Here is a 26,421-nt window from a genome sequence, read left to right as displayed (position 1 = left end):
CGATCGTGTGAACCGCACGTGAGGGAGCACACGCCCGTGTGGTCATGAAACCGCACTGAAATTGACTGAAAGCTTGATTTTGCGACATCAGAACAAATCTCAGTCGTTAACCACTCTTTAAACAACATAACCTTACAGAAATCCTTTAAATTCAACAACAATTTCATGTCAAAAGTAAACAGTTCAGAACACACACACCAGATGTTGAATTTCACAGCAATTCAGTACCAATACCCAGTTCAGTACACACTCGAGATTATCAAATACTATAAAATTGAATTAACAAATAAAAAATAAAAGAGAAGAGGTTCAAAACCCACACCTAATTTGTGAGATAAGCACCCGAATCGTTCGATTTGCTCCCTAAGCCAATTCAGAGACCCACTGGTCAACAACGTTGAACCCAGAATTAATTTGGGAACCAACAGAGGGAAAGAAAGAAAAGAAAATCTCTCAATTGAAAAAAAAACCAAAAAGGGAGATGGAAGGAACGTCCAGGGGAAAAAAGAAAAGAACGTGCAAAATTTTTCCCAAAAATAAAGATAACAAAAATAAAAATAAACCAATCAAAATAACAAAAATAAAGTTAAAAATTAATAACTATCTTTAACTCCAAACAAATAGAATGTGAAAAAATAATTACCCACTAACATAACTTGAGACTCAAACCCGAGACTCCAAACTAAACTAACACATAACCAACCACTAGACCAGCAAGCCCATTCTAACACTAATACGCGAAAGTAAACTTAAATGCCCAATCTAGCCACTGACCCTACCTGCAAATCTCAAAACTTCTAACCCCAAAAACCGGGACATTACAGTATAATTTCAATTAAATCATATGTACATGTTTAATGAATGTCAAATGATCTCGTTATAAACAATTCAAGATTAAATGAGGTCAAATATGAAGTTAGGACTCGAATCTAACTCAAATTAACAAACTTTAGCAGTGTGTCTTGAAACAATGGAGGTCTTGTCTTGAGACATAACTCTCATGTTCAGACCTCTAATTTCAATGTTTACATTTTTTTGTCTTAAGAAAATGGGGTTTTTGTCTCAAGACAATGCCCTTTATAGTCTCAAGACAACAATCCCCTATTTTGATATTTTAGGTTTGATGTTTGGCTGTCTCGAGACTTGAAATAGGGTAAATCTATTTTAACTTCGATGTGACCTTATCTCGAGACGAAGGTCACTCTGTCTCGAGACTTGTAAGGTCAATCTTGAGACTTGGGTTAGGCAGTGCCCCAAATGATCAAATTTGTTCTTGATGTCTCGAGACACTAATATTCATTATCAACCTCCATGTTTTTATCCTTAACAAATAAGCCCCTAATTACACCTAATTTAACTATAATTTCTCAACTTGATTCAAGCTTAATTTAATACTTTTTACTACAATTGTAATATATTCTATTATAATCTTAATTAATACCAACATGCATAAATTTGAGCTATTAGTATCAAATTTCTAAAGATTTTCAATTATGGAAATTCAACCAAAACATCAACAATTCATTAATCTAAGGATTGGATTTGAATCAACTAGCATCATTACTTAATAATCCAACTAAAATTAAAAGAAAAGATCACCTTAATTAACAATGCAATGGACGGCAATGGTGAAATGAAGAACCCAATTTTCTTTCTTTGTTTCTTCTGTAGTCGAATGTAGGAGAAAAGATGGGAGGAAAATCAGTCTTCTCTTTCATCCCTCTATCACATTAACATGCTAACTTTGATTAACTATATTATTTTATTTTATTTTATTTATCATTAAATCTAATGGTTACTATTGAATATGGTAAAGATTAATGGAGAGTAATGACTATGATCAAGCCATCCCATTATCTTATTTTCAAAGTTGGCTTAATACCAATTAAGGGCCTCAATTATTTCCTTAATCAAGTTTCACTCTTTATAACACCTTGCAAATTAGTGTTCGTTCTATAATTAACAATCGATTTAATTTAATTCCACATTAAAGTTTGACCCTGAAGTTTCGTATTCAACACATATTTATCCGGTTCAATTTTTCGACTAATTCGATTTAATTAAAAATCGACATTGAACCGGGTTTTTTTTTATACTGACAAAAACCGGGTAACCATTTATATGCAACAAATTAGGAAAAATTTGCAATTCAAGTTCATGTGGTTAGCAACAAATAGGCTAATTTTTCTCAATTACTCTAAAGTACAAGGAACAAATTCTGACAAATTAGAGGGGCTAATTAATTTCCTAGACCTTTTAAAGTAGAAGGATGAAATTAAGAATTAGACAAAAAATGAATGAATATAAGCAAATCTTTTATATTAGGTTAAAATATACTCTAAGTTCCTGTATTCTTTGTACATTTGTGATTTAGTCCTTTCAATGAATTTAGTACCTCTACTTTTCAATTTAAAATGCAAGTTCAATTGTTAACACCATTAATTTTTTAAAAATTCAAGTTCATTGCAATGTTATATTTTTAGTTACATGACTACCAAGTGAGTATTTTTTTTATTTGAAATGTCATACCAATAAATTTAATAGAAAAATTTTAACGGTGTTAACAATTGAACTTGAACTTTGAAATCTAAAAAGTAGAGAGACTTAATTCCTAAGAATAAAAGTATAAGACTAAATTTCAAATTTATAAAAAGTAGGGACTTGTAGCATATTTTAACCTTTATAGTATTATAAATATACGGGTTGACTCAATTATTAATATAATAACCTCTTTTCTTTGTGCTTGTTCTCTTAAATTATAGCTAGTTGTTGAAAGGGGATCTGAAATCAAAATGTTAAAATGCGAATATCATTGAAATGAAATGACAGGGTAATATATAAATAATATTAAATAAGCTCAAATTATGAATTTGATCCCTTTATTATATGAAAACATAAAAGTTAATCACTATATTTTAATTTGTTAGAATTTGGTCCTCTGGAAAACTAAGAAGTTACCAAGGGCAAATCCAAGGCACAGGTGGTGGTCTTGGTCCCCAAAATGATGAAATTGCTTCTAAGCCCATTGAAATATTATAAATGTTAAAGTTGTGAAACTCGAATCTTTGTTAAAGAAAATACAGTGGTAAAGCAAGGGGATCTGTGTACGAACATGCAGCACAAGTAGAATCATCTATTTAACATTGATTAGAATAAGGATTTTTTAACCTTTAAATAGATGTAGTAAAACATCCTCTTATATCATTCAATTTTCAACATTAGTGAATTTTTTCTCCTCTACCCGTAGTTTTTTCCCAAAAAAATTTCCACGTAAAATCCGTATGTTCTTATTTTTCTTTACTTTTGCGATCTTTCCATTGCCATTAGCGACATCTATTTTAAAAATAAAATTATAAATTAGTATAATAATAAAAATTTCTTTTGACCTCCAAGAATCTAAAATTCAATTTTGTCTCCTAAAACCCCTAGAAGTTAATCTAATTGGGTAACACTATTAAATCTTAAAATTAAACCATTGACCTGAAAATAAACAAAAACAAAAATTCAACCATTTTATGCACGGCATTAGCAAAATTAAATAGTTCAACAGTTTACATGTAATATATTTATTAAAGAAAAATAATAAATTAAGTTCATATATTTATCAACAAATAAACTAACATTTCAATTTTATATATTTTATTATACTCATGTTGTTGGAAGATAATAAAAAGCATATGTAAGTACAATGAGATTGAATAAGTAATTGGGATTAAAAATCTTGTTTGTCCATATGTTAAAGATTTCATCAAATTTTAAATGTTGCATATATTCCCTTATTGACATGTTTTTTTTTAAATAGTACACTAATTAAGGATTAAATTAAATTATATTTGTCCCAAGTGAAGAAGGGAGAGAGAAGCAATGGTGGCCTATCCAATGGTGCTGATATGCTTGTCTCGTTAAATACTTTTAAACAAGGAATATTCATTTACATGTAATGACACCAAGATATAGTTAAAAGACATTATGATAAAAATTGTCTGAAAGTGCAATGTGCAAACATTAGAGGGAACAAAATGTCTGCCCACCTTTGAGGGCCTTTCTGTTTTACTTAATCCCCCCATGTAAAGAAAAATAAAGTCTCTATAATCAACCTTTTTCAAACTTTGAATTTTGAATGGCAAAGAGAATGCTAGAATTGATTTTTACTATTATATTAATTTATAATTTTATAATTTAGAGGTGTATAACGGCCGGGCCTTGGGTAAGGTATTTTTTGTCCGAGTCCGGCCCGGCCCGACTCGAATTCACTATAGGACAAAAAAATCTGTTTTTTTAAATATTATTTTCTTATTGTTTTGTCCTTATTTTGCTACAATTTTACTATTATGTTGCTACTATTTGAATATTGTATAAAACTTATTTTATTGTTAATTTTTTATTATTTTAAAGACATTTGTTAATTTTGTTATTATTTTAGAGGCATTTGCTTGTTAAGTTGCATCTATCTTAGTGTTATTTAAGTATACATATTTTTTAAAATTTATTTTCAATTTGTTGGGAAATATTTTTTTTATGTTTTTAGTATTTTTGATATATTATATATATTTTAAAATTATATAAAAATATAAAAATTAATATGGACGGGCCGAGTCGGGCCCGAATTTTAACATTTTTATCCAGGTCGGGTTTAGGTAAAATTTTAAGCCCATTTTTTGGGCTGGGCCTAGCAAACGGGCCTAAAATTTTAGTTGAGCCTGACCTGAACCCGGCCCGGCCCGGCCCGGCCCATGCACACCTCTATATATAAAGATATTATTTTAATTTTCTCGTAAATAATCACTCGAAAAATGATGAAATTATATTTTGACCCCTAAAAAATTGTAATTAATTATTTACCTTCTTAAAGAATTTCTAAATTCACCTCTATCCGAAATAAATTCATGAAATCAATTTAACTAAGCTTTTAAGTTATATTGAACAAGCAGATAGTCAAAACTGGGGTAGTTTTGATGGTGACAAGTTGAGACAAGATTAATTGCATTCACCCAGGGTGTATATCTTAGAGTTTCCAAATTAAACCACTGTTGGTTTTTTCTGCTAATTAGCACCCTTTACTGCAGCAGATTTGTGGATCTGTTGAAAAAAATGTTGACAGTAGAGGCCCCAGGGGAAAAATGCCTTTATCATATAATAAAATAATGAGGTTGGCAAGGTTCTCATTTCACATTATATAATACATATATATGTATGTGTGTGTTTGCTTTAAGAGAAAGGTTGTTTATTTTTAGAAAGCAAAAGTGGAAATTGGAAAGAAGAATTACAGAAAAATAAATGTTTAAAAGTAGAAAAGCTTTTAATATTTAGGGTTTTTTTTTCCAATAACGTGTTGACAATTACTAGGTTATATGATATATCATGCGTAAATTATCTTATAGATTAGTCTAATTAGATATATTTCGATTTTAGTTTTAGAATTGATGCAATTACTTATATTTATATTTTGGTCTATCAAAAATTGATTATCCATTTTTGGGTGGTTTAGTTTTGAAATGGAAAGATGGTTGTAAGAAAGTCAGATGCATGGATGTGGAAAAAGAGAAATAAAAAACGTTAGAACTTCATTAAATTATGGATCATTTGAGGGTTGGAGAAAAATGTGGATAGATTTTAAATGGTAAAACTGGGGTGAAAAGGTTTAATGATAATAAAATAATTAAATTGTAAATGGAATGATAATAATGGAGGAAAGAAATAAGAAACCTGACAAGAACAACAACACACAATCGCATTACCGAAGACTATAATAGAGAATAAGTTATGAGGGGGGAGAAAGAGATATTATGGTTACTGTAAGAAGAGAATACGTTTACAGCAAATGCATGATGAGGTTTGAACAGGCCAAAACCAAACCCATGCAACTTTCGTGACCACTCAAACAGCAAAAAACAGGCAGACATGATGATGGAATCACCCTAACACCCATGCCCACCCTCCCCTTTCCTTTGCATTTTCACTCTTTTATTTCAATCTCCCCCCCCCCACTTTTTTTCTCTCTCACACAAATTTCCCATATTAAACATTAGCAGTTAACATGGTGAAGCCAGAAAATTATTTTTTTGGGAGAGTAAAGTATGATTTTACTATTATACTAACTTATTATTTAACAAAATTTAAATGTCCTCTATAGCAAAATCATCATTTGGGTGGGGGGGGGGGGGGAGCCAAGGCCATTACCCGCCCCTCTGTCTTCGTCTCTGGTAGTTAACATAGTTATATATAAATAATTATCTTATCCATTGTCAATGAAGTTAAGAAACTTCATAAATTGGATTAGAAAGCTGTCATATATCTTTATATTTAGGAGTGATGCCAAAATAATTTTTGTGAGAAATAAAATTAAATTATAAATTTTTGGATATTTAATATGTAATTTTATTATGTTACTACTTATAATTTTATAATTTCCAAAATGAATTAAATTCTATTTTACTCTTTTCTGAGAAAGCAGAGATGGGGTGAGACTAGCGCCACCCTGATTGTACTACAAGAACACATGACAATTTTAACTCCACCATAATAGTCCTATATGTAGGTGAAGGATGAGCCTTGGTTCCTTAGAATACTAAAAGAAGATAGTTGTTGGTGGAAAAAAAATGATAAAATTTCATTTTAATATTTAAAAAAATTATAATTCTTTTATATATATTTATTTGGTGAAACTGATCAATCAAATAAACTATTAAATTTATAAGTGTAATAAAAGAATCAATTAATTTTATGTGAATTATTGATATATATGTATATGTATAGGTAGGAATAATCTGGCAATGGGATTAAGTCTAGAAAGTTGAAAGGGTATGGTTAAGAGAAGAAAGAAAATTAGCTATAAAATCAACATCTGAGATTAAATTAAAGCTACAGTGACTTGACTTTGAATCAGACATAGGTTAATATAATCATTTTTGTTTATCTACACAAAACCTAATCTTCCAAGTCATCATCATAATAATAAAGCATGTGGAAAGAAAATTCTTAAAAAAATATAAACATATATATTGTATCCAATCATCTCCTCTCCTTTTCACATGGCTTTTGATCTTTTGTTGTAGGCGGCAAGCATTGAATTTTGTGGCTCAATAAGGGTTAGTAGCAACACTTTGATTCAGTCCTTGGCTAGTCTTTATATCACCATGGGAGAACTCAAAGCTTGGACCTGCAAGGACGCCATTGACGAATTCATAAGGGAACTCATAGCTGAACTGTTGATCATCCATCAAAATAATACTCCCCGTATCTTCACCATATCCATTACCAGTAGAATCCGACAAGGCGGATCCTTCTTGAGAGGAGGAGACAACAACGATGTTGTTGTGACTGTTGTCCAAATTCGGACCTGATTGTGACAGATTGGTGATCGTGTCTGGAGTTGAAAACTGCATGACTGGGTCTAAACCCATGTTTTGTGAAGTACTACAATTACTGACAGAGAATCCATAGCTAACATCAGATAAAATCGGAAGTGAAGTAGTTGAGTAATCAAGATTGTAAGGCAGTGGTTGAGTTGGGATATTGTTGTTGTTAGCATTTAATAATCCGCCATTGTTTTCCACATTAAAGCTTGATTTCCCTGCAAGTAGCTTCTTCTTTAACTTAGTGTTCCAATAGTTTTTCACATCATTGTCGGTTCTTCCAGGGAGTTGAGAAGCTATCAAAGACCACCTAACAAGAATAATAAATGTCTTAAATTATAAAAAAAATGCTTACATTTGAATAAGTTAACAAGAAACTTTAAGACAAAACGAGCTTGCCTGCTTCCCATTTGACTATAAAGAGAGCATATAATGTTGTCTTCCTCTTCGGTAAAACCTCCATGTTTGATGTCTGGTCTGAGATAATTAAGCCATCGTAATCGGCAACTCTTGCCACATCTCTTAAGGCCTATAAAAGAATGACAAAGACAAACAAGAACCCAAATAAAAAAATTCAACGTTTTTCTTACAAACAAACGTGAAAACAAAGAGTTGAAGCTGCCTGCTTCAATTAAAACAAATTTTACATTTCTTTTACTGTTTTCTCTCTTTGATGATCCAAAAAGTTAAACCAGGATAGAACCTGAGACTAAAAAGGAATAAAATACCCAGACATGAAAACAGTACTTTGAACAAAGATCATGCAACAAGGAGACAAAAACAAAGTGGCCAGTCTTTTCCTTTTATTTTTTTTTTAATTTCTTGCAGGAGAAAAAGTACGGTAATTATTAACAGTCAAAAAATTGAAAATAAAACGATGGAACAGTCTTTTTAAACCCTCATTTGGGTGAAATGGGTTTGATGGATATACCAGCTTTAAGGGGCAAAGCGATCCAGTTACCACCTGTGCCATGGCTCTGAACATAGTTTTTGAGGGTGGCGTCTTCTTCAGGAGACCAAGGGCCTCTCTTCACGTTAGCTTTGTCACAGCATGGAGCTCTCCCCATGCCTACTTAGCTCCTTCACTATCACTACTGTGTGACCTTAAAAAACAAACAAACAAAAAAAAAGACAGGCCAAAGACAGAATAAATTAAACACTCAGAGAGAGACTGAGAGGGAAAGAAAGAAAGAACGAAAGAAAGAGAGAGAGAGGAGAGAATTGAGACACGCAAAGGGGGGTTTCAAAAGAGACAGTGGGCACCTCTTATGGTGAATTTGGGGTTTATAATATTGGTGGCTGCCTCCCCGTCCCTCTTTTCCTTTGCATACCACTTGACTTTGTATGACTATTTTCTTTGGAATTTTATTTCCAAACATTTAATCCACTAATAAAATAATAATGAATTATTAAAATATTGAAACCCATTTGGAGAATAAAAATTTAACTTTTTTTTTTTTTTTACTTTGTGGTTTTTTGGTTAAAATTTATCATAAGTCCCTGTACAATTTAGTTCCTTCATTCTTATATTTTAAAATTCAAGTTCAATTTTTTTGTATTCTATTAAAGTAGTTTTTTTATTTTAGAATGTCATGACAACAGATTTAGCAGTATTCACAGTTGAATTTAAATTTTAAAATCTGAAAAAATAGAGAAACTAAATTCCTAAAAATTACAAATACAATAACTAAATTTCTAATTTTTTAGAAGTACAAGGACTATAGGCGGATTTTAAACTTTTTTTTTCCTCTTCTTCTCTGCGTCTTTCTTGTCTGTTAAGATTGTAGGACCCAGTCAACGTTCACATATATTGACTGTTTTGATCTGATTCATTTGTTAGTAACCTTTTTTTCATCCAATTAAAGTTGGGGTTTGGGGACTAAGTAATTCAAATTGGACCGACTGATTTTTAGTTAATTAAATTGGGGTTAGGATTAGGTTTAGATGAATCACGCACCACTCCATCTCGAAAGGTTTATTGAAATATTATTCTTTTAATTTTATAATTAATTTATATTTTTTAATTGGAATGTTTTGAACATTTTATAAAGCTTTATAACATTTTAATTATGTTTTCCTAAAAAATTAAATATTTCATTTTTAATAAAATTTATAATATGTATTCTATTTAATCTTATAAAATTAATACCTAATTAAAACTAATATTCAACTCAGCCTAAACTCATTATACTAAAATATGAAAAATAATTTGAAAAAACTATATGAAATATAATAATATATCGAAATCAAAACATGAACTTGTTAAAATCTACATAAAACAAAATATAAATTTATAATCCTCTAATTATAGAATTATATAATATTTTAAATACACAAAAATAACTTAAATATTATACAATAATTGAAACATGGAAAATAACATAAATATAAAACAAATTATTGATATAGGTAAAATTTTATATAAAATAATGAGTACATGAATCTACAATTTTTATCTAGTAATGATGTCTAAATTAATCATGTTCAAACTCACTAATTATAATCTTATACCTTAATTACCCTTCTCATTAAATTTATTGACCTTAATTACTTTTGCCGATGTAGAATTTTATGCTTGCTTTCTAGGTCTGGGCTCGATCTAGTCTGAAAAATGGGCTTAAAATTTTTTTAGATTATTTTTATATAAAAATAAAATTTAAAAATATAATACATCAAATACACTAGAATATTAAAATAAATGTTTCCCAACAAGTTGAAAATACAAAAAAAAAAGTATAGCCATGTGATTCGGCCCAAGCTCGGGCCAAAAAAGTTCTACTTGAGGATCGACCCGTTTAGAAAATGAGCCTTACTTTTGTCCAAGCTCATTTTTTGGGTTTATATTTTTACTCAAAAACTCCCACTTTTCAAATGAGCCTCTAGACTTGGACGAATGACAGTGGGAAATTTACCAATAATATATCTTTGATTAGTTGGATAAAAGAAAAACCGTGGTTGATTCCAACCCTAAAGTAAAAAAGAGAAATTTACCCTAATGTTTAAAATATAGGTTAATTTTTAGAAGAAAAGAAATCGACCCAACGACTCTTTTACTCAAATTAAGCCTAATAATTACGTTGGACTTACATTTACCACTTCTCCAAGAAAATAAGAAGAGGTATATTCCCAATTCCTGGTGAGGGTTTTATGGGAACTTTATAGCAGAAATATGTAGGTGTGGCAAACTTTATAGTAGCTACCTAGGGTTTTATTATTTAATTTCAATTTCTAGAGAGCACATTTTTGGTCTATTAATTCTTCTTTTAGCCTCTTTATTAGGTTGAAATTTGAGATTCAATCTTTTCTTTTTATTCTTTTACTTTTATATTAATATTTTTAGTAAGTCTAGTTTAATGATAACATTTGTTGTTGCGGTTAAAATGGTGACATGAACTTCTTTATATACCATGCATAAGTTACATTTTAGTCATTGCACATTAAATGGGTTAGTTTTAGCCCACATATATATATATATATATATATATTTATTTCAGAATTCAATTTTGACTCAAACAATAAAAGTTAAATACATGGGGTCAAATTTTGTTGTTAGTCTTGTACTCTATGTAAGTTGTGGACTTAACTCCTATTTTCTAATTTGACCAAGTTTAGTTCTTATATTTTTCGAATTTTAAAATTTTAATCTAGTAGTCACTAAAGTGGTGTGACTTTTTGTGATTATCATGTGGAAATAGCAAGATGATATATTATTACTGATGCGATAATATGTTTGCCATATAGGATTTTGGAAATAATAGAATTTAACTTAACGAATGGATGAGGATTGAAATTTCAAGAAAAAAAAGTATAAAGATTAAAAATGACCAATTTAGGATAAAGTTTCTTAAGTTTTCATCTCAACCATGGTGAGATGGAATCTCATAGGTACATGCTTGGTAAAATGTTGTACGGAACATAAGCAAAACAATGTAGTGAAGCCTATGCATAGTATAGGAATTAATAGTATAATTTGATCTAAACTTATTATTAATTGAACATGTTTGACTGGATTTTCACATTGCTTTGACTGTATGACCGAATAATACTAAAGAAAACCAATAGCTAATAGTGTTATCAATTTGAATTTATAAATCATATTATAAGAGTAGAATATCAAATTATATGAAATTAAAATAAAGATGCTAAATTCCAAATTTCAACAGTTATTGGACTAAAACCATAATAAGACCAATATTTTTCTGCGTTTTACACCGGCTTGTCTCAGTCTCAGCTGTTGGTATTTTACATCAAGCTTTTTACCTTTCATGAGTTTTGACTGCACAGTGTAAAACATCACGTGACGAATTTATGATTCATAATTCATGACTACGAGCACTATGTATACTCCAAATTAGTAGCAATATGTTTTATTTATTGCTGCATCGTAAATTTAACTGTCCAAATTTATGATTATAAACAGTCCAAATAATTTCTTTCCTATCCACCATATAGGTTTCGAGAGAAGTTTTTGAAGTGATGTTTTTATGAAAGTTAATTCGTATTTTAATCATTGAAATTATTATTTTTGTGTTAATGTTTTGTTTTAGATTTTTGTGAAGAATTGTGTATGACTTATGAAAAAACTATAAATTGGTGGAGAGAAATAACTACAAGACTCGGGATAGGTATTAATATTAAGTGTTGTGAATATTAAATAAAAACAAGGAAGCAATATACAGATTCAAACAGCTACATGTTGGTCAATGGTGGATGCATATTAAATCCCTCTTTGACTAAAATGTATAAGAGGAGAAATTCAAGGAAAATACATCTTCCAATCTTTGCCTAACACCTCTTTTTTCTCTCAAAGAAGTACTTAAATAAACAAGATCAAATTCACCTAAATGACACAGTCAAATCATTCTCTGTCGGGAAATCCATAATTAATTAATTGTTCTCTATCTTAATTTGCTTTTTATTATTTTCCCCGAATGATTAAAAATATTATTATGTGCTATAAGAGATTAATAAGTCCTAGTTAATATATATATATATAAATTAAGTATAAAAATTATAATAATATTACTGAATTATTTTACTAAAGTAAAAATTTTTATATAAAAGAAATAATGTAGATCCACTATAGGAGGGAAGTAAAATATAGTTATTAAAAGTTTATTTATTGTATTTTTAAGTGTTGTTTGATAAATTAAAAATTAAATTCAAAATTTTTAAATGTTGAATTTATATTATAAAATTGTTTGTTATGTTAGGCTATGTTTAATAAATTAAAAATTAAGCGTTAAAAATTTAAGTACTGAAAAATTAGTTGTTGAATTTAAATTATAAAATATGTTTGGTATAATATTTAAACTTAAATATTAAATATATATTATAAATACATCTCCACTTTCTGTGTCTATTGTTTTTTCCAAGTTGCTTTAGAATTTTTACTTGGTGGAATAGAGATCGAAAGTGGAAAGCTGACATGAAAGAATATAATTATATTTGATAATTTAAGTATTCAGTTGTATTTTAGACATCAATATTAACACATAGTAATTCATGTTTTGATTAATATATGTTGGATAATACAATGAGGGCGATTTATGTGAACAACTATTAAGATAGAAACGATTTACACAATGGATAATGTGGAGAGCCATTTGGATTGATGATTTGAGATGGTTGAAGTCATACTTTTGCATAGTTTTTGTTGAGTGTAAGCTATATCTAGGGTAGTTAATAAATCTGTTCATGGGCTGAGTTATTTGTCTAAGTTTGAAGATTTGCTCGAACTTGGTTCAACTCAATCTTTTTTTTTTCTTAAGTTAGTAATGTGTTATATTATGTTATTTTTATATATTATGTAATTCATAGCACTATAAAATGGGTCACCTCTAAGTCATTCAACACAACTTTGTAACTTCAAAAATCCAAAAGTTTAAAAATTAAAACATGAGAAATTTTGAAGATTAGAAGTTCTCTCCAAAATATCTAAAGAAATTTAAGAACTTGAAGAAATTTTGAAGAGCAATGCATTAATTTTGAAGAAAATAACTCCTCGATCTTGTTCAGCAGATAGAAAAAAGGCTAAACATGTTTTCAAGATCAAGTTTGGAAGGCTTTTGAAGCGGAATCATCCATCCAAGATCAAGTCTCAAAAACCCTTAAAATCAATGCTTTTCGTAATCCAATTGCGTTGACATAGAGAAGATAAAATTTATTTTCACGATCAAATCTAGAAGACCCTTAAAGCAGAACCATGCATCCAAGATCAAACCTTAAAGACCCTTGGATCTAAACTCTCTCCAAATCAAATCTCGACGATCCTTGGAGTAGACTTCATTAATTCAAGATAAAAGTCTTAAAAAACCTTGAATCTAAATTAAATGAAACTCTGAAGCAAGCATCTTTACAAACCCAATATAAAGATAAAGTCTCAATGATCCTTGAAGCGATCCGTATCCATCGAAGATCAAGTTTAGATAACCCTTGGACCGAAGCTTCATTGAAGAGAAGCATCAAAGAATTTATCCAAAGCTTGTAACTCATAATTTTATAAACAATTTTTTTTTTGTTTCCAATTTTTCAAGTCTTATTTCAACTTAAAATTTGTGTGTATATTTATGTCTTTCAATAAATTTACTTTCTAAAAAAAAGTTGAATAGCTTAAGTTACACTTAAAAAATGGATTAGCGGTTAAGTTGAATAGCTGAATTTGACCCTTCACCTTTCAAAAAAAGAGTCAAATCACTTTTATAACAAAAATATTGACTAAAATATTAATTTTTAACATTACTAGCTTGGCAACTCATATGATAGTTCTTTCCGACATCTTGCTAACATAACATTATTTGTCTTATATGTTACTTCAACAAATAATTCAAAAATTATTAAAAAATCAAAATCAAAATATAAATAAGTTCATAAAATTTTGAAAAATTAGCATGGAATATATGTAAATTGTCATGCAATCACTGCATTTAAAAGTTTAACATTTTAGTTAGTATTTTAGATTAAAAAATCATTTTAACTCTTTTCAAAGATTGATGATTAAATTTAATTCTTTGTAAAAGGTTGAGAATCAAATTTAACTCAAAAACAAAAATAATAACTAAATTGACAAAAATATAAATATTAAAAACTAAATTTAAAATTACGTCTATATTTTATAATTTTGTTTCATGTGATACAAGAAGTATAACTTGCCTCATTGGTGATGTGTAAATCTTTTACTCTTAATATACTATATTAGTAACGTAAGACATACAAATGAAGTTAATTAGTAAATTTGCAGACGTGAAAAATCTCAAAATATTTATTTTGGATTTAAACTGATTCTTTTATAGAATTTATATAAAATATATAAAACACACAAACATTTTTTATTCTGTAAAAAATATTATTTTAATCATTTCTCAATTAAATTAATACCTCATTGACTCCCAATCTAAATTCAATCAAAACTTAAATATAATATATATTAAAAACTAATTAATCAAAATGAAAGATACCATAGATTCTTAATATTATTTATATAATTAAATTTTTGACTGCCAACATAATATATATATATATATATATATATATATATATATACTGAACTACAATTAAATAAATGTTTCAAATAAAGGGTGAAGAATATCTATCATATAATATTTTATTAAAATAGTTAAATGGGAAATAACTAAGTTTGATCTTTCAACACCTTTGATCTACAAAATAACTAAGTTTGAATTATATAGAAGAAAAACAAAGTTTGAATTATGAATAACTTTTTTTTTTGACTCTTCCCTTAATGAAAATGCTAGAAGTATGGTTGGTTATCACACTTCGCGTTGAGTTAATTATTTTTAATTAAATTATAAAATAAAATTTCAAGGTTAAAATATACTTAAACTCTTTATTTAATCTTTGTGTATTCAGAATTTAGTCATTATATTTTTATTTTTAAGAATTTAGTCATTTTATTTTCAAATTTAAAATTCAACTTCAATTATTAACACCATTAAATTTTTTTGTTAAATTCGCTAGAGTGACATTTTGATTTTCTTTTCTTTTAAATATTCATATGGTAGCCATGTAATAAAAAACATTATAATAGACGTGAATTTTATAGATAATTTTAATGGTGTTAGCAGCTCCTAAAAGTTGCATCATCATTTTAATCAAAATAAAGTTTTTGGATTAATCAATGACATTATAAAAGTTGAGAGTAGTATAGGGACTAAAATTGAAACTTGACCATTGTTATATAATTTATAGATAAAATGCCATTTTGCCATGTTGATAGTTTTTTTTTTTGCCAAAACGATTATAAATAGTTAAAAAGTTACTTTTAACCTTTCAACTATAAATAACATTTTTTCTTGGACACTTGTCAACATACAAAGAATATGATAGTAAAATAATAAAATAACTATTACATATAAATATATAAATTATTTGAACTAACTAATGCCAATTGTAAAATAAATGACCAAAATATATAAATTAAAATATAAAGATTAAATATCAAATGTGATCATAGTACATAAGTCAAAATAACAATTTTACCATTATCTTATAATGACTAAAGAAGGGGAAGCCATGTCACTATTAATAATTTTGGTGATTGATGTGGATTTTTTAAAAGATTTATTCCAACTCATCATGCTAAAATAATTTTTTGGTTAGAAATAATTTTTTATTTCACATCAAAAATTATCGGACTAATGAATAATATTAAATATTTGGACTAAGCAATATAAAAAAATAGGGATTAAATTATTGTATATAAAGAATAAATATTGATTTTGGACTTAGTAGAGACCTAGAGGGACCAAAAGTGATGTTCGACCAATTTCTATAAAATGCAAAAAATAAAAGAAAAAAATTGAACATGTGTCAAGTAGAGAGACAAAAGTGATATTTGACCAATTTTCAATAAATGAATATAAATATCGAGCACGTGTCTACCAAGGTCCTTTCGACTTTTCTTTTATATATAGGTTATAAATTAAAATTATTTTATTTATCTGAATTTAATTTAAATAATAAAATATATTTTAAATTCTTTGTTGGGACATAAAAAATGAATTTGTATTTGAAAATATAAATTCAAGTTGAATTTCATAAGAGTTAATTTTTCATTGGTTAAATATGAAAATTGTGGTTTAATCTTTATATTTTATTTTGATAATTTTAGTCCTTATATTTTCAAATTTTGAAATTTTAATTCTATCAAACGATAATTGTTAAATTATCCTATTTTCAATATCTAAGTTGGCAAATATATTATCATATGTGTAATATCATATCACTTGTTATTTTCACATATTACTCACTTAAAATCCAGTTAATGAATTAGTCGCTATTATTTACGCCAACACCGAAATTTCAAAATTCAAAATATAATAACTTAGAATGATCGAATTGGAGAGTATAGGTTAAATCTACAATTGTACACATAGTATAAGACTAATAATTAAATTTAACTAAACAAATTTAATCGCTATTGTTTGATTTAAGACTAAAATTTCAAATTTTGAAAAGTAAAATGACTAGATTTGACTAATTCAAAAGTACAATGACTATATTTGATCAAATTAAAGTACAAGGACTAAATTCATAACTTTCTCAAAGTATAAGGACTAATGGAAAATTTTGACCTTTTATTTAATCCATTTTAAAACATGTAAATTTCAAAATCCATAAATTTTTTTCTATAACATTTTTATTTTTATAAATTAAAATAAATAATATAACATATAACATATTTAAAATAAATGTGTTTATTTTTATAAATTAAAACTAAATAATATAATATATATATAACATATTTAATCTATGTAATATTTAAAATAAATTAATTGAATAGTTTTCTATTTTCATCTATTTTAATCTTGATAGAAATTTGATTATTTATTCATTTTTATACATTATTGATAATAGTCTGGCCAACTATTAATCTGACAAAACTTAAAGAAATCAGAATAAGATTTTTCATTTTAGGTCTAGAATGAATAACTCTTGGTCTAAATTAGATGTGTAACACCCCTAACCCGAATCCATCACCAGAACAGGGTTACGAAGCATTACCGAAGTTTACAAATTAATTATCAGACATTTCATTTCATCTAGCATTCATATTAGAAACCAATCAAAATCATACATAGTGTCCCTTAAACGAACCCTCTAGGCCCAAATTACGCATTAGAAACAAATAGGGACTAAGTCAAAAACTTAGAAAATTTTTCGAAAATATTTAAAATTTTCAACACTGCAGGGGTCACACGGCTGTGTGACTTTCACGGTTTGGAGACACGCCCGTGTCTCAGGCCGTGTAGGCATTCGAAATAGAGACACATAGCCGTGTCTCAACCCATGTTCGTGCCCGTGTGAATATACTGACTTGGGTCACACGGCCAAGTCACACGTCCATGTGCTAGACCGTGTGAGCATTCTATTTTGTACAAATTTAAGATATAGGGGACACACAACCGTGTCACCCGGCCGTGTGTCACACATGGTTGAGACACACGTCCGTATCTCTGCCCGTGTGGACGAAAATAATCCATTTTACAAGCCATATTTCTCACCCAATTCTATGTCAATCTACAATCGACATTACACATATCAACAAACCATATTTAGACATCCAAAACAAGCCAAAATAAGTGGCTAAACTCAACAATTTACATATAGGCCATCATTAAACAAAATACCTACACATGTCATTATAACCAAAATCAAAACATTCGAAAGTATCGATAGAACCGATGGATATTGTGATACAACTCCGACAAGCTTCCAACCCAATCGAGCTTTCGATAATCTGAAAAGTAAAGGAAAACAAATACATAAGCAATAAATGCTTAGTAAGCTCGTATAAACTTTAATCATAATATTTTTTTTCAAATATGAAATTTATACATAAAAAATAATCCAATATTGATACCACAATACTCATGAAGTTATATTTAACAACTCACTAAGTGAATAAATCTACAGTATCACTTATACATATTTTTCCTAGCATAGTAGGATTTTAAACAACTTTAATTCTTCCAAAATTTATTTATTTTCATTTGCGTTTCTTTACTTTCCACACTCATTCCATATGCATAACACACCAGTCATAAGCATATCATTCAACCATAGCTACAAGTTAGTGCATTTAAACATAGACCTTTTTCGAATTAATCACATGATAAATCATTTCATAAATTGCAGAACTTAAACCTTACTACTCTTTCATGAGGACTAGCATATTTTCATTTGAGTACTTACCCTTTAAATGCATCATATAAATAAACATATTACCATTTAACCAATAGCTTGGCACTTGCCTAAGCATCAAACAACACTTGTTAGTGTATTTAAACATATTTCATATAAATTCAACATTGATAATCTTATTTTCTCAACATGTCACACTTGAGTTTATTACTCATCTCACTTACATAATTTCCTTGTATCATCATATAAAAATATTCATATATGTACATATCGTGATACATATCATTCTCTTACCGCTTTCTTCATAATCATATATCATTCATTTCATTATATCAATATATTGTGTACCATCATTTCCATATATTTCAGATAAATATCAAGAAACATGTATGAACTCAATAATAATCAAGTCCCATATACATATACTTTCCACATTACATGTCCATATAACAGGTACAAATCATATCTATATATTTCAAATTTATTTCCGTAATGATTCATCTCGAATTCAGATTATCTCATACCATAACTTTGCCCATTGAACCATTTAAATATCGATGGATACACGAGTAGTACACACGAAGTGTACAATTTGTAATCCGTCAATTCATATTCTGGAATGCTCATACGAGCACATAAACATGAAGCTCATGTGAGCCAATATCGAGAGGCTTATCCGGGCTATATAAGAGCCATAATCAGGAAGCTCATACGAGCTAATAACGGGTAGCTCCAAAGAGCCATTAATCAGGAAGCTCCGAATAGCCATATATTGGGAAGTTTAAGCGAGCCATATCGGGAAGCTCACAAAGAGCCATATATCGGGATGCCCATAAGAGCTAAGGTGTTTCCACAACACATGCTTGATCACAACCTATCGGGACGCTCCGAAAAGCTATAACGGGAAGCTCGCAAGAACCATATAACGGGAAGCTCGCAAGAACCATATAACGGGAAGCTCGTAATAACCATATAACGGAAAGCTCATAAGAGCTAATAAAGAGACGATCTTTCGAGCTATGGTGTGTCTGCAACATATGCAATATCACAACCAATACGGGAACCCTGTATCCAATCGAATTTCACGTATTCAAACGGGGTTTAATATTTATCGGGCATTATCGAATATGTGATTAATTTCATATATATAGCAATTACATAATTTACATATACAACATTTAATTCAAACATGTAAATGTACACAATTTAGTTACACGAACTTACCTGAATTAAATTGTAATAATTGCAGGAGTTCAAGGACTATTCCGCTGTTTTTCTTTTTTTTTTTACGAGTATCTACAGAATCTTGATCTAAAGTATAAAATTACTCATTCATTAGCATATATTTCAGTTCCAATTAATTTCACAATTTATACCCTTCAATTTTTTAAATTTACATAATTACCCGCTTTTACAACTTTTGCAATTTAGTCCCTTAACTAGCTAATATATCAAATCAACTAATTTTTTCTCAATTAATAATTTATCCAAATATTCTAGGCTATCATACAACCCTTAATAAAATATAAATTTAATATCAAACCCTAATATTTTAACCATTTTCACAATTTGATCCTAACATCAATATTTAAGAAAATCACTTTATAATATCATCATACAACAAAATTAAAGCTCTAAACCCACTTGGTATTAATAATTTCTTTCAATATATTAATTTAGACAATAAAACAATTCATTTCATGCAATTTGGTCATCTTTGACATTTTTACAAAATTACCCTTAAAATTTTACTTTTTTAATTTAGTCCCCGAGCCCTAAACATGCAAATTAGCTATTTTTAATTTAAACTCATGCTATCTGAATATTCATATATATATTCTCCTCCTCCTCCTCCTCTCCATTCCACATCCTTAATGTATATAACATGCTTATATGTAACATTATCTATAATTCTACTATTTACTTATGTGTTCATATCAAAGCTGTCCACTTGAGTCATAGTCACTAAATTATTTACATCTTGAACTAAAGAATTCTAAGTTAAGATCCGGTTGATTTTTTTGAAACTAGACTCAAATATCTTTCTACCATAAAAATTTTAGAATTTATAATTTAGCCAATAAGTACAGTAAAATCTTCAAATTTATCCTTATTCTGCTGTTTAACAGTTTCGACCTTTCTTTACTAAAAATTAATTATCTCTTAGTACAGGGTTTGGATGATGTTTCCGTTTGTTTCTCTTGAAAATAGACTCATTAAGAATTTAAACATATAATTTTGAACCCCTAATTTTTTTTAAAATTTTTTGATGATTTTCCGAAGTCAGAACAGGGGAACCCGAAATCAATCTGACCTTGTCTCACAAAAATTCATATATCTCATAATATAAAATTCTTTTGCCTACAACATTTCTTCTATGTAAAACTAGGCTCAATAGGCTTTAATTTAATACTTTAATTAACCTCTAATTTAATTTTTATAATTTTTGGTGAATTTTCAAAATTAGACTACTACTTCTGCTCAAAACTATTTTAGTGCAAAATGTTTATAACCAAGTTTATAACACCCTCTTCTTTACAATATTTCTCATCACTTCCTCTTATTTCCTTCACTAACATATCAATAACATAGAACCTTATATAATAAAACACTACTTTAACATCATTTTCATGCTTTTTCAATAATATCAAACTTAAAAATATATTGAAATCTTAATGTTCTTACCTTGTCCTATTGATTTCAATCTTTAACTTGATTTTCTCTCTCTTCTAACTTTCATTTTCTTGAATCCAAGGTGATTTTCTTGTTCTCCATAGTCTCCTTATCACTTTTCTGTCTCTTGGTGATTATGAAAATTTCTTGGAATTCTTGGTGAAAATGGTGAATTTTTGGTGAAAGGACCAATTTGTAAAGAAAAGAAATTTTCTTTATTTCTTTTCTCTTCTCTTCTCTTCTCTTCTCACGTTACTAGTTCTTCATCTTTCTTTCCTCATATACTAAATAAAATAATAAAATATAATTAAAAGCCAAATCAAAATATTAATAAACTAATATTTATTTAATTAATCTAAAATATCACCAACATCATCATTACTCTTCAAAATTATCTTCCTTGCTAAATGACCATTTTGCCCCTTATGATTCTTCAAATTTCTCCATTGACTCTTCACTCATTTTGGTAAAATTATGATTTAACCCCTCATACTTTTCCACTTATTCAATTTGGTCCTAATTCATCCTTTTTCCTTAGTTTCTAGATCATTTCATCCTTAAAATATTTGCACTATTAGTCCTTCTAAATTTTTATATTTACACTTTAACCCCTCAAATTTTGAGTATTTACTCTTGGGCCACAAAACTTTTCTCACTTTTGTGATTTAGTCCTTTCTTGAATTAATATATCATAATATACTTCCCAATGTTGACATAACTCAAAATTTCTCTTTTGTCACTTTATTTCCTTATTTTACTATATTAAGAACAATATCTTACTTTCTTACTATAATAACTTTTAGGGTATTACAAGATGAGTCAATTCGTGATTTGTAATTAGGATAGGAATATATAGTGGCAGAGGCAAAAAAAATTTTGGGGGGGTGAAATTAAATTGTACATTTTTACGATAGTAAAAATGCAATTTCACCATTTTAATAGTTTATATCTTTATAGTTTTTAAATGATTAAATCAAATTTTTATTATTTTTTGGGGGCCAAAGTGTAATTTTACCCTTACTAATTTTAAATTTTATAAATTATAAAAAGCCTAAATGAAAATTTTTCCATTTTAGGGGGAGCTAGGCCTCTACCAGCCCCCTCTTGGCTCCGCCACTTGGAAATATAACTGATTGCCTTGGGTAGCCATAATTGGAGTTATTCTTGATCAATTTGGTCTAAATTATTAGTATAGAGATATAGCTCAATAGTTAGACTAAATTAGTTCTTTAATTCCTTAGAAAAGAATTAAGGGAATTTTAGTTCCCAGGTTAGTAATTAACTCTATTTGGATAAATTAAGTGGAGATAGAACAATTAGCTACTATATTGGATAAAATTGTGATCATAGGTTTTGTTATTGATTGATTATTTCGATTTAATTTGCATTGTTTAGTTCTATTTATGTGATTTAGTTTGAGAAAATTATATTATCGATTTATTTGGATAGGTATTAGAGTAAGATTTGGTGATTAGCTTTATAATTAGTAAAAACTATTTGTGGGATCAATATTTTAATACTATTTGTTTCAATATGTATACTTGCGTGCAATATTTGATTAACAATATTCATTTGACTAATTGAAATTATAAAATTAAATTAAAAGTAATAAATGATGCACTATTAAAAGTGTTACCAAATTTATTGTATTGAATTAAAAATATTACTAAAACTAAATTAAAAAAATTTTAGGGTCAAATATAATTTTTACATTATTTTTAAATATTGATACAAGAATAATTTAAATGAGTTAAAATTTTAAGCAAATTTACCATCTTTTTCAAACAAATATTTCATAGCTCAAAAGGTTTTAAGAAATTGAGGGCTTGGGTGTCAAATAATTTTTCAATAAATAAAATAAAGGATACACTTATATCGATTTATACCTTTTCGCATATTTTGTATTAATATTTTAACAATTTAATAATTGAATTCATCGATATAATTGTATTTACTATGCATGTAAATTTTCTAATCGATTCAACATCTCTATTATATCGATCTAAAATAGTATATATTAATATTTATTGAATGATTAAAAGTTCTTTACAAAAAAATAAACAAACAAATAGCTAGAAATATTTAATTTACGTCAAATTTAATATGCATTATCTATATAAATGGAATATGAAATATACTAGTTAAATCGTTAAAATATTAATTGTTATAAATACGAAAATGTGTAATATTAGTTTAGATTTATACGGGAGTAACTGGATCACTCCTCATAAATGAATCATTGACTATTTGGTAAAAAGATCTCTCTGCCCCCTTACACTTTTGAAATTGAGCAAATTAGTCCTTCTAAAAAATATAGAAGCAATTCAATCCTAGTTAATTTTGAAAGTGAGCAATTAAGGACAATTTATCACAGCATTAATGTATTTTGCCAATTGTACATAAATTTGATTGGTATAATAACAAATTTAGCCTCAATGTTTACATATTTTGTTAATTTGGACTTGATTCTAAAAATTCAAAAATTTAGCCTCAACATTTACACATTTATAAAAAAATTGCAGACTAAATTTGTTAAATCATGATCAAATTGAAAGAATGCGTAAATTATGAAAGCTAAACTTGTTATTATATCTATCAAATTTATGTAGAATTGATGAAAACATTAACGTCATGATTAATTGTCCTTAGTTGCTCACTTTCAAAATTAATAGCGTTAAATTATTTCGATTTTTTAAGAAGGACCAATTTAGTTAATATTAAAATTGAGGAGGAAAGAAATCTTTTTAACTTACTATTTTTAAAGAAAATCATCTCCTCTCTAGCTCAAGCCATGGTTGAAGCATCTAAAACTTGAGGAGATAAAAAATTAACCCAACCCTATAAGAAAGGAGAGCCCATTGTGCAGTTTAAAACTATTACAGCCCAAAACACACATTACATTCCTAGATTTCATTAGTAAGGTTGATGTTATGGTTTATAAATATGATATAATTTAATTTATTTAATTATTATTATATTATTTTTAATTTTAAACCACTAATACTATTAAAATTTTAGATAATGAGATTAAGTTTTTGTTTGATAACAAATTAAAACATTAATTCAGTCTAAAATTAATATTTTTATTAATTTTTTAAAAAATTGCTTGATAATTCATAATAAGAAAAAAGATAGAATAAGTATATAACAAACTATTATCACTTAATGTAAAATTTGTTTCAATTATTTTTATTTTATTTTATCATTATATCATTCTTTAAATTTTTTATTTTATTTTAACATTATATTATCTTTTAAATATTTTACGTTTAAAGTTTGACTTTATTTAAAATAATGTGAATTTTTTTAAAAGGTAAACATATGAAATAAAAAATTTATATCTATCAAGTAATCTTATTATATTCGTACCTCCTTTTAAGTGATATACCAAAAATTTATAACATAAATTCAGTACTTAATTTTTAATCTTTAATTTTTAAATACTTGATTTTTTTCACATTATCAAACAACATTTAAATTGGATTAATTTTAGATGATAAATTAGTGGAGAAATAATTGTTTTGAATGTCATAATTTAACCATTTTAATTGCATATAAAATTTAAAAGGTTTTATTTTCATTTTTTAAATGTCAAATTCTGTTATCAGACCTTGTATTTTGGTTAAATTGTAGATTTAGTACATGTACTTTAATTTTATCAATTTTAGTCTTTGTAATTTTTAAGTTTGTCAATTTTAGTCTCTATACTTTTTTAATTTTGAGAAAAGAGATAAGGAAATTAAAGTTTCAAGATAAACTCATTGGTATCAAGAATTGGTTCGGATAATGATTGTTAGTTAAGAGAAGTTTCTTTTTCTTTTTGGGTTTTACAAATTTATAATTGTGGGATGCCTTTGTTTTAAAGTTGAAAGCTTTGGTTAGGAAGTTTGAGGATTAAATTGATAGAATTAGTAAATGTGAAGGGTTAAATTTATTAAATTATTTAGAATTAAGATCAAATTGATAGGATATGTAAGTATTAAGGACTAAATGTGTTATTATACTGGTTAGAAAAAGGCTTTCCGTTATCAATTTAACGACGAGTTACCAAAAAAAACGAATTCAAACATTAGTACTTAAATTGAAAACAAGAATACAGAATTATTTGAGTGACTATTTTACCTTTTTTTTTTTTTTGTAATATGTGGAACGTATCTCATAGTATACTTCTCCTATTCCAAATGTAAAAGCGTTAATTTTAAATAATAAAGAAAAATAAACGTCCACAATTAATTATTTCATATTAACAAGTTCTAAAAATCATTAAAATATGCTAAATTTATTTGTTAATTATGCGACAATTTAATCATAACGTATAATATTTTTAAAACAATTTAATTTTTTCATTTAGTTCTAAAATAAATTAATTCTAAATGATAATATTTTTATTTTACTCATTTCCATTTTGATTATATAAATAAAGTACATTGCAATCATTGAGTTTCTAAAATAATTAGTTTCAAAATGTTTTCTTAAAAAATTTCCAAAAACAATTTTAATATTTTATTTTTAAATGTCAACATTTTTATGTATTATAAGTTTATTTAACTGAACAATTTATTATCTATATTACACAATAAAATTATTTTTCTTTAAAAATAATACATTAAAATTATTATTTTATATAAACTGTTGTCATTTAGTTCTGGAAATTTTAAAATTATAATAATAGAAATATTTTTAACAAATTGCAGGGCAAAAACAATCCATGGAACAATAATATCTTCAGCTTTTTAATTTCATTAAAACCTTATTATTTATTGCATGTTACAATATTACTTTTCAATTCTCCTTTTATTTTAATGATTTTAAATTTTTATAATCAATTTAATCTCGTATTTTGGGTGAAAATCATAATTTAACCAACTTAGAATCTCATAATTTATCTAGTCATATTTCTTTCTCTATCAATATTAATATTTTATAACTTTTAAATATATAAATGATATCGTTGATTGAGCCTTAACTCGATTTGCATCGGTATTGTTGTCAATGTAGGAGGATGTGGGTTCAAGTGTGCTAAAACGCATTATCCTCTTATTTATGAGTTAAAAAAGGATTATAAATAGTTCTAGACATTATACCCAAAAAAAAAAAAGGTCAGAACTTATAATAAAATTATTCAAAAAATATATATACAAATGATATTTACTTTCATTAATTAAAATCCCGATTTGACATTATGTATTTCAAATTTGAAAATATATAATGATATTTAATTTTAATCAAA

General features: G+C 27.3%; 1 protein-coding gene across 1 annotated transcript; it reads right to left on the bottom strand.

Annotated features, from left to right (window-relative positions):
* Window positions 1-6,825: 6,825 nt before the first annotated feature.
* LOC105804536 (transcription factor MYB36) lies at window positions 6,826-8,633 on the bottom strand. Its single transcript, XM_012637234.2, has 3 exons — window positions 8,287-8,633; window positions 7,755-7,884; window positions 6,826-7,665 (listed from the first exon to the last, which is right to left on the bottom strand). Exons 1-3 carry the CDS (start codon window positions 8,420-8,422, stop codon window positions 7,080-7,082), a joined length of 852 nt encoding a protein of 283 aa, XP_012492688.1. The 5' UTR covers window positions 8,423-8,633; the 3' UTR covers window positions 6,826-7,079.
* Window positions 8,634-26,421: the final 17,788 nt, after the last annotated feature.

This window comes from Gossypium raimondii, chromosome 7 (genome assembly GCF_025698545.1).
Source record: "Gossypium raimondii isolate GPD5lz chromosome 7, ASM2569854v1, whole genome shotgun sequence".
Taxonomy (NCBI): domain Eukaryota; kingdom Viridiplantae; phylum Streptophyta; class Magnoliopsida; order Malvales; family Malvaceae; genus Gossypium; species Gossypium raimondii.
Note: the sequence above shows the minus strand (reverse complement) of the source record. Positions and strands in the feature narration are given on the sequence as shown.

What these genes read in the sequence shown, in the direction of transcription:
- LOC105804536 (XM_012637234.2), bottom strand. Translation starts at nt 8,422, where the DNA reads ATGGGGAGAGCTCCATGCTGTGACAAAGCTAACGTGAAGAGAGGCCCT. An exon ending in CGCTTTGCCCCTTAAAGCTG is followed by an intron (nt 7,885 to 8,286) that starts GTATATCCATCA and finishes ATTCTTTTATAG; the next exon opens with GCCTTAAGAGATGTGGCAAG. An exon ending in TATAGTCAAATGGGAAGCAG is followed by an intron (nt 7,666 to 7,754) that starts GCAAGCTCGTTT and finishes TATTCTTGTTAG; the next exon opens with GTGGTCTTTGATAGCTTCTC.